General features: G+C 44.4%; 1 protein-coding gene across 1 annotated transcript; it reads right to left on the bottom strand.

The window, feature by feature from the left end:
• Positions 1–704: 704 nt before the first annotated feature.
• Positions 705–8,685, bottom strand: psmd12 (proteasome 26S subunit, non-ATPase 12). The gene is made up of 11 exons (XM_066664440.1): positions 8,452–8,685; positions 7,250–7,309; positions 7,037–7,165; positions 4,162–4,269; positions 3,903–4,007; positions 3,625–3,774; positions 3,271–3,405; positions 3,069–3,181; positions 2,798–2,972; positions 2,627–2,704; positions 705–1,670 (listed from the first exon to the last, which is right to left on the bottom strand). The coding sequence occupies exons 1-11, from the start codon at positions 8,560–8,562 to the stop codon at positions 1,461–1,463; spliced, it is 1,374 nt and encodes a 457-aa protein (XP_066520537.1). The 5' UTR covers positions 8,563–8,685; the 3' UTR covers positions 705–1,460.
• Positions 8,686–9,117: the final 432 nt, after the last annotated feature.

The raw sequence follows: 9,117 nt of genomic DNA, 5'->3' as shown, positions 1-9,117 counted from the left end.
TTCTTTCATCACCTTCTGTGTATTTTTTTTAACACAGAACCAACCTGAATCTGCACAAAGCAGCGTATCTCTGCAGTGGGCAAACAAACAGATGTCTGACATTAACCTGAACTTTAAATGTATTCAGTTTAGGAAGTGTTCATAACTCAGGCTTGTTTGACACCACAGGGAATCCTCATGGGTGTGAGGCATCTGTGTAATGATTTAATATTAATTCATGTTTGTCTAAACATTACGGCAAGGGGATATAACATATAATATAATATATATAGTGAGCAGTCTTGAGTTGAGGAAATGTGTTTTAGGCAAAGGATCATTTTAATTAACTCACAATTCAAAATGCCTGTCGCCTCTAGCGTTTTAATCGAACTGAGCTTAAAGTCTAAGAAAAGCTATAAAGGAAATCCATGTTTTCACAGAGCAATCATCAAAATCGAAGAGTGGTATTTAATTTCCCACTAGTAACCGTTCCAGTCAAATCTGCTGTGACAGAGGCAACTAACCACAATCTGTTGAGGATGTGGCAAGATTTTAAATAATTATTTGTGGCCAGATTTATCCGGGACCCACAGCCCCTATGTATTTTACCAATAAATTATATTAAGTGAAAAATAATTTCCAATTTGGTCCTGAAATGATTTAAAGAATAGTGAAGAAAATATGAATAAAAACACAAGATTTTCAAAAGAAAGATTTAATATGTTTACATTGCAAAAGGCTCAAAAACATATCACCAAGCATAAAGGAACTGTTGTATACAGATTTTGTCATCATTTTCCAAGTAGAATCTTCATGTACCAAGGCCATAATCCTGCGCTAGACATCAACACTGAAATGAACTCCCTACCTTTACAGTGCTCAGCAGAACCGCTGTGAAACGTGGACTAGAGACGAGGTCCGCCTTAACAATTAGAACAGGGACAGGATTTATTTGCGCCCAGTATAGAATTTATGAGGTTACAAACGTGACAGTACTGAATAAGACAAAATGCTCTGCCTATACCAGGGCACAGGAGGGCCAGTATCCAGCAAGGTTTGGTGATTCCTACACCTGGCAATTAACATCGAAATAGGTTGTTTGTGAGCAGAAAACTCACCAAACTTTGCTGGATATCAGCCCTCAACGACTTCAGTTGCGCACCCCTGGCTGATACAGATGCAGATCACAATCTTTTAAGGCCAGCCTAAACATGACCAAGGTTTAACAACAACCAAAAGATCTACAAATGAAGTCCTGATTCCAGACACCCAAAGTATTTGGAAACAATGGCTGCCAATATATCTTCATACTGCAAAATAGATTCTGTTCAATTGTGACATCTGTTGGGGCATCTACAATAAACAAAACAGACAAAGTTGTTTCCATCGCCTGGATAAAGGGGCCGGAAGAAACCAAAAATCTATTTATAATTCATCCAGTGACGTCCGGAGCTAAAGGACAACCTCCGCAAGTGCCATGGTTACTGCAGGTTATGAATCATCTCCTCCTTGGCAATGAGGTGAGTAGTTTTGTTTACAAGGGACATGAGAGAGTTCAGTTTGTGAGACCAGTCGTTCAGCAAGTCATTGGGGTCCTTGGGCCTCTGGAAGTTGATGATGCCTGCCAGGCGGTCCACTTTTGCATAGATGGTCTTGTTCACCACCAGGTTGGACAGAAACTCCTCAGAGTCCTATGAGAAACATACACAAACAGGAAGGGACCAGGCTTCACATTGTTACATTTATATAATCAAAAGTTAACATACTGTTACATACACAAGGCTGGACGATACGGCCAAAATGTATCACGATATATTTCTTAATTTGTCTATACGATATAATTCCGATATCGATATGAATAGTTTTAAATCAACAGAAAAAACTTCCAAAAACAAGAAGAAACATGACATCACCGTTAAACATAAACATACAGGGGGTCCTCAACTTACGATGTTGATCCGTTCCTACGTCGTGTCGTAAACCGATTTTCGGTGCAAGTCGGAACATACGTACATACTGTACGTAAATAACATACTGTAAGCACTTATCCTATCCTAACACCTATCCTCCTCGGTCCCGAGCCGCGTAACCGTGTATTCTTCCGCCACGCACACCAAACACGAAGTTCACGTTACGACGTTTACGACGCAAAACCACTTAAGTCGAAACAAGGCTTAATACAGTAAATGGGAGATGTGTCGTAACCACGAAACATTGTAACTCGGGACTGACGTAACCCGAGGACCTCCTGTAGTGGCTTTATCAATAATCCATATTTTTAAACTAAATTTAAACTAAAAACAGCGATCGGTAATGAACGTAGAACAGTGAAATGTGTTGTAAATAACGTATATTGAAATATTGAAAATACATTTAAAAATCATAGAATTGCTATTGAAACTTTTTATATATATTGTGATATATACTGATTTTAGATTATTGTCCAAACCCTTACTGTACAATGACTTATAATTTTACATTTACCATTCATTACTTGCCCTATTTAATTAAACAAATGACACGAATGAGGCAAACTTTAAATCCGAAACTCTATTAAAAAAAAAAAAAAAAAAAAAAAAAAAAAAAAAAAAAAAAAACACGCATCAACAACACAAGGATAAATCAAATTATCCACACTTCAACTTACATCAACAGAAAGGTCAAGAAGTTCAGCCATCCTCTTCCTTGTAATCCTCGTGTAATACTTGGCCATAATTCGTATGTTCTGTAAAGGACAAAATGGCAGGTACGTGCTTATTTACTAATCACAGGGTTAAAGTTTCAGTTAGACTCCGGTCAACAAAAGTGGGAACCTCACATGTTCTACGACTCTGTTTTTGAGATCCTGCCACCTCTTTTCTCCCTCTTCTGTGTGTGTGAAGACGTCAGTGGCCGGGCTGTCAGCAGAACCCTCGCGAAGCTCTTTCCCATAATCTTCCACCAAAGAGGTCCAGCGCATCAGCTCCATGGTGGTGAACTGCTTCAGAAAGTCCCTGAAAGACAGGAATGGATTATCGCAAACATCTAACAGCTACTGGAAATATTATTCACATGTCATACAGTATGTCCTCACTAAAGGACTCGCTCACTTGTATTTTGGGATTTCTTCCAGTCTCTTGTCGGCACTGATTCTGTGAACCAGATCAGACTGTTCATTGTCATACGGAGACAGAACCACGTACAGAACCACACTCTTCAGGGTCTGGAATAGGAAACCAAGCAGTATGAGAAACCAGGACTGTTAATCCTGTTAAAACACTTCATAAGCTCTTTCTGGTTTCAGTGCATTACCTGCTGCCATTTGGAGCTGTCCTCCAGAATGCAGGGTGTGTCGTAAATAGCCCGGTAGTGCTTGCATATGGACAGGTAAGAGCCTTCATGCTGATCGACTTGAATCATTAGATTATAGTATTTCAACTTGGACTCCTAGAAGCAACAGACAAAATTCAGTCAAAAAAAAGCCCTTAAAAAGCTAAAAATAACCCTCATGTTGTCTGTTTACCGTCTTGTAGAAGCCTTATTATTACTTAATAATAACTTCCGATTTAATACGACCAAAGAAAACTGATCCTAGGTCAGCACTCTTGCTGCTTAAAGTTATTAAACCAGGCTGAGGTCAGTCTAACCTGAATCTAAAGGCCTCACCTCAGTGCCATCCTCCTGGAAGAACTTGGTGTTGATCTTCTTGCTGATAATCTGAGTCCGGATGTAGTCTTTGACAGCTATGCACAGCCTCATTTGCTCCAAAATGAACTCCACCTTCTCTTTTTTCTCCATGGAGCCATATGTTTCCACCTAAAGAGAAAAGAGCAGAAGATAAAGGCACTGAGAACAAACAGAACGGCCTCAAAGTGAGGCATCCATTAATGATACGGGATCGTGGAGCTCATAACGAGAAGCATGAAAGGCGGCCCCCCTCTCACCTGCAGCTCCTGGAGGATTGATGCGGCTTCTTTGACCTCTCCACTCTGTTCTTTAATGTTCGCCAGGGTCTTCGTAAGCCGAGCACGCTCAATCTCCACATAGATCTGAATTAGTTGTGAACAGAGGAACAGCAAATCAGGGCAAGATTCTGGGCACATTTTTAACCACGGCTGTGTAGGATGTTTTGGGGGGGGGGGATAACTGAAGGACATTTAAAGCCATTATTAAATCTGCAACAGGAAATAAAACATTACAGACCTTTCCTGCAGTGACGGTTCGGAGCGTGTCGATGAGCCTCAGTTTGACCGGAAGGTCAGTAACAGCATCCACGTATTTGTAACACTCTTGGACCATTTTTGCAACAGCCTGCAACAGACAGGAAGATTGACTGTTATTAAATTGGGACGGAACAGGACTGTCGCCGTCACGAAGCTCCTGGAGGTTGTGGGTTTGAGTGTGGTGAGTTCTCCCTGTGTCTGCGTGGGTTTCCTCCGGGTGACTGTCTGTGAGGAGTGTGGTGAGTTCTCCCTGTGTCTGCGTGGGTTTCCTCCGGGTGACTGTCTGTGAGGAGTGTGGTGTGTTCTCCCTGTTTCTGCATGGGTTTCCTCCGGGTGACTGTCTGAGAGGAGTGTGGTGTGTTCTCCGTGTCTGTGTGGGTTTCCTCCGGGTGACTGTCTGTGAGGAGTGTGGTGTGTTCTCCCTGTGTCTGCGTGGGTTTCCTCCAGGTGACTGTCTAAGAGGAGTGTGGTGTGTTCTCCGTGTCTGCGTGGGTTTCCTCCGGGTGACTGTCTGTGAGGAGTGTGGTGTGTTCTCCCTGTGTCTGCGTGGGTTTCCTCCGGGTGACTGTCTGTGAGGAGTGTGGTGTGTTCTCCCTGTGTCTGCGTGGGTTTCCTCCGGGTGACTGTCTGTGAGGAGTGTGGTGTGTTCTCCCTGTGTCTGCGTGGGTTTCCTCCGGGTGACTGTCTGTGAGGAGTGTGGTGAGTTCTCCCTATGTCTGCGTGGGTTTCCTCCGGGTGACTGTCTGTGAGGAGTGTGGTGAGTTCTCCCTGTGTCTGCGTGGGTTTCCTCCGGGTGACTGTCTGTGAGGAGCGTGGTGTGTTCTCTCTGTGTCTGCGTGGGTTTCCTCCGGGTGACTGTCTGTGAGGAGTGTGGTGTGTTCTCCCTGTGTCTGCGTGGGTTTCCTCCGGGTGACTGTCTGTGAGGAGTGTGGTGTGTTCTCCCTGTGTCTGCGTGGGTTTCCTCCGGGTGACTGTCTGTGAGGAGTGTGGTGTGTTCTCCCTGTGTCTGCGTGGGTTTCCTCCGGGTGACTGTCTGTGAGGAGTGTGGTGTGTTCTCCCTGTGTCTGCGTGGGTTTCCTCCGGGTGACTGTCTGTGAGGAGTGTGGTGTGTTCTCCGTGTCTGTGTGGGTTTCCTCCTGGTGACTGTCTGTGAGGAGTGTGGTGTGTTCTCCCTGTTTCTGCATGGGTTTCCTCCGGGTGACTGTCTGAGAGGAGTGTGGTGTGTTCTCCGTGTCTGTGTGGGTTTCCTCCGGGTGACTGTCTGTGAGGAGTGTGGTGTGTTCTCCCTGTGTCTGCGTGGGTTTCCTCCAGGTGACTGTCTGAGAGGAGTGTGGTGTGTTCTCCGTGTCTGTGTGGGTTTCCTCTGGGTGACTGTCTGTGAGGAGTGTGGTGTGTTCTCCCTGTGTCTGCGTGGGTTTCCTCCGGGTGACTGTCTGTGAGGAGTGTGGTGTGTTCTCCCTGTTTCTGCATGGGTTTCCTCCGGGTGACTGTCTGTGAGGAGTGTGGTGTGTTCTCCCTGTTTCTGCATGGGTTTCCTCCGGGTGACTGTCTGCGAGGAGTGTGGTGTGTTCTCCCTGTGTCTGCGTGGGTTTCCTCCAGGTGACTGTCTGTGAGGAGTGTGGTGTGTTCTCTCTGTGTCTGCGTGGGTTTCCTCCGGGTGACTGTCTGTGAGGAGTGTGGTGTGTTCTCTCTGTGTCTGCGTGGGTTTCCTCCGGGTGACTGTCTGTGAGGAGTGTGGTGTGTTCTCTCTGTGTCTGCGTGGGTTTCCTCCGGGTGACTGTCTGTGAGGAGTGTGGTGTGTTCTCTCTGTGTCTGCGTGGGTTTCCTCCGGGTGACTGTCTGTGAGGAGTGTGGTGTGTTCTCTCTGTGTCTGCGTGGGTTTCCTCCGGGTGACTGTCTGTGAGGAGTGTGGTGTGTTCTCCTTGTGTCTGCGTGGGTTTCCTCCGGGTGACTGTCTGTGAGGAGTGTGGTGTGTTCTCTCTGTGTCTGCGTGGGTTTCCTCCGGGTGACTGTCTGTGAGGAGTGTGGTGTGTTCTCCTTGTGTCTGCGTGGGTTTCCTCCGGGTGACTGTCTGTGAGGAGTGTGGTGTGTTCTCTCTGTGTCTGCGTGGGTTTCCTCCGGGTGCTCCGGTTTCCTCCCACGCTCCAAAATCACACTGGCGGCTCTAAAGTGTCCATTGGTGAGTGTTTGAGTCGCCTTGTGAAAGTGTATTCCCGCCTTGCGCCCAGTGATTCCGGGTAGGCTCCAGACCCACCGTGACCCTGAACTGGATAAGCGCTTACATATAATGAATAAATAGTTTTGACAGCCATAGTGATATAAGCCCAGGTTGCTACCATCCTCTGTTGTAGGATGCCGTGTTCGGAATGTGCTGCACAAACTATGCAAATGCATGGTGGGGAAAAAAGAAGATCGATCAGGATGCCATTTTAGTGATTTTAACTAAAAAATGTTGGTGCATGGTGAGGTTATAATACAGGAATAATTAATTATTTTGTTCATTTACAAAATATTGTGTATTATTTGTTAAAGATCTGTTCCAACCAAAGCCAAAACATCCACATGTATTAAAAACTATGAGCTAAAGGGGTATAAAGCCCCAGCACTGGGTCGTGAAAAACTGGAACTGAATCGGCCGGAGCGGTGGAACAAAATCCAATACCACTGGGATGAGTTGGATTTCCTTTTGCGATCCAAAACGAATCATCCATCACTGGTACCTCACTGCTGAATGACATCACATCCTCACAGGAAATGTATTTAGAAGCATTTATACATCAGCAAAAGCAGACAAACTCCTTATTGATACCATTCACTTCAGAAGAAATGTCGGACACCTGTCCCGTTTTTCTCACCTGTTTCAGCTGACTCCTCCTCTTTGACAACAGCATGATATTCTCATTGAGAGCATCCCAGTCTTTAGCCTCGTAGCATATCCGCACTATGGCCACCAAGATCCTGGACGTGGAGACCATGTCCGAAGCCTGAATACAACACAAATATGGATCAGCTCCACCACAAAATCTTGTTAGAGAGGTAAACGGCAATGAGGAAACGGGCAGACTAACCGTCCGTGTTTGTTTCTCCAGAGACAGAAGGCTCTCCACTGCTTCCTGAAGCCTTCCCTCCTAACAACAACAAGAAGAAACACAACAAGAATCATGCATTGTGTGTTTTCTGTGATGTCTGTGGAGACACAACTGGTGACTGTAGTTATATTACCATTCAAAAATGTCAAATAGGTTCAGAGCTGTTTCACTCAGACGTCCAGTTAGACACTGAACAGCAGCCTGTGATCAACATGTGATTTAATCAAAATTTCCATCAGATGACAAACTTTAAAGCTGTTCAACTCCTTTCCAAACACTCAACACAAAAGAAAGAGGGAAAGAGAGAACTTGGGGCATTAAATACACATCTCAACTCAGAAATGGGTAAGAAAACTCCCTACAGCTACACTGACTTTCACCCTAGTTTCCTCCAGCCTCTTTTTGTTGGAAGCCTTCTCTACCGCCATCCTCCTCGTCTTTGTTTAGTAAGTGATGCTCTACCACATGACCAGATGTTCAACTCTTGTAGAGCGGTCGTGGAAAATGAGACATTAACCATATATTAAGCTTGGGAACAATTAACCTTGGCTTTGCCCATGTCCTGTGGTTTAACGGTGTGGTAACGTAAGCATGGTCTTTTCTAGGGCAGTGTAGGGAGGACAAGTCCATTGAGAATCTGTATAAAAGTTAACTGACTGTGGATGAGGATGAGTGTAAATCACAGACTAACCCTGCTGTCGAGGTAGATTCATTTGTTTTTACAGCTCATCTAGTTTACCAGGGTTCTTTGGAAGTTGTATAAAGAAGGTTGGGGTTCACGCCTCACTGTGTATCATTACTAACTCCAATGTTGGTGGGGTGTAATTGTACCAATTGGTGGGCTGTTTTAAGAACGCACAGATGCTCTTCACTTTCTTTAACATCTGTCTGTTGTGCTTGTTTCTGAATGTAACCTCAGTGATGACTGGGCAGGACAAGCTTTCAGATTTACACATTAATTAGCCTGGCATTTAGGGCATTATATTTCTCAGCGTCTAAAAGAAGCTCTGGTGGAATGTATTAGTTGTAAGAGGCTCACTGAAGCCTTGAGAGAACGTTAAAAACACTCAGTTTAAAGCTGGGCTAGGCCAGGCTAGGTTAAGGCTAAAGCAGCTCTGGCGCACAGTGACTCAGCCGCCATTAGCCGTTAGCCGGTGTCTCCGCTTTTCACAGGGACTCACTTTGGCCATTTTCTCGCACTCCGGCAGCCGTTGGTCCACCGTGGAGCTGTAATCGATCTCCATCTTCACGATCTTCCCGTCCGACCTCTCAGATCTGTCCTCCGACGACATCTCGCCTGGATTTTCTACCGTTCGCTAAAAACAGAGCAGTAGCCTCGGAGCTCCGGCAGCGGGCTGTGAAGCACTGAAAGCTGCGCTGAACGTGTTGCGTCCTCAAGTGTTCACTCGCAAATCCTGCACCCCCCTGTGAGGGAGGACTTTTATTTTATATACGAAGATAGTTTTATAAAATAGAATAGAATACATTTCATTACATCGTAAAAAATTTACAAAACAATTAAGTGCTCAGTAATTATATTATTATTGAACATTATTTTGCCATATACCAAGATAATTGAAAAAAATGTTTTTTTTTTAATATAGCAAGAATATTGAAAGAAAATTTGTACTTTTAAAACACCTCCACCAAAAAAATAAAATAAAATAAAACAAAAAATAATTTGGTGTTTTCAACATTTATTTATTGGATTTGGGCAATTCTCATAAAAATCTTTAGGTCAGAAATTATGTCGTAGTTTCTTTAAACCACCTGTTGAAACTAGGAAATTATCCATATTTTGGTCAGTAAGTAAGTAGGTAATCAAATAAATAAAAATGTTTATGACT

Source organism: Hoplias malabaricus, chromosome 3 (assembly GCF_029633855.1).
Source record: "Hoplias malabaricus isolate fHopMal1 chromosome 3, fHopMal1.hap1, whole genome shotgun sequence".
NCBI classification, from domain to species: domain Eukaryota; kingdom Metazoa; phylum Chordata; class Actinopteri; order Characiformes; family Erythrinidae; genus Hoplias; species Hoplias malabaricus.
The sequence above is the reverse complement of the archived record's forward strand: the minus strand, read 5'-3'. Positions and strand labels throughout refer to the sequence as shown.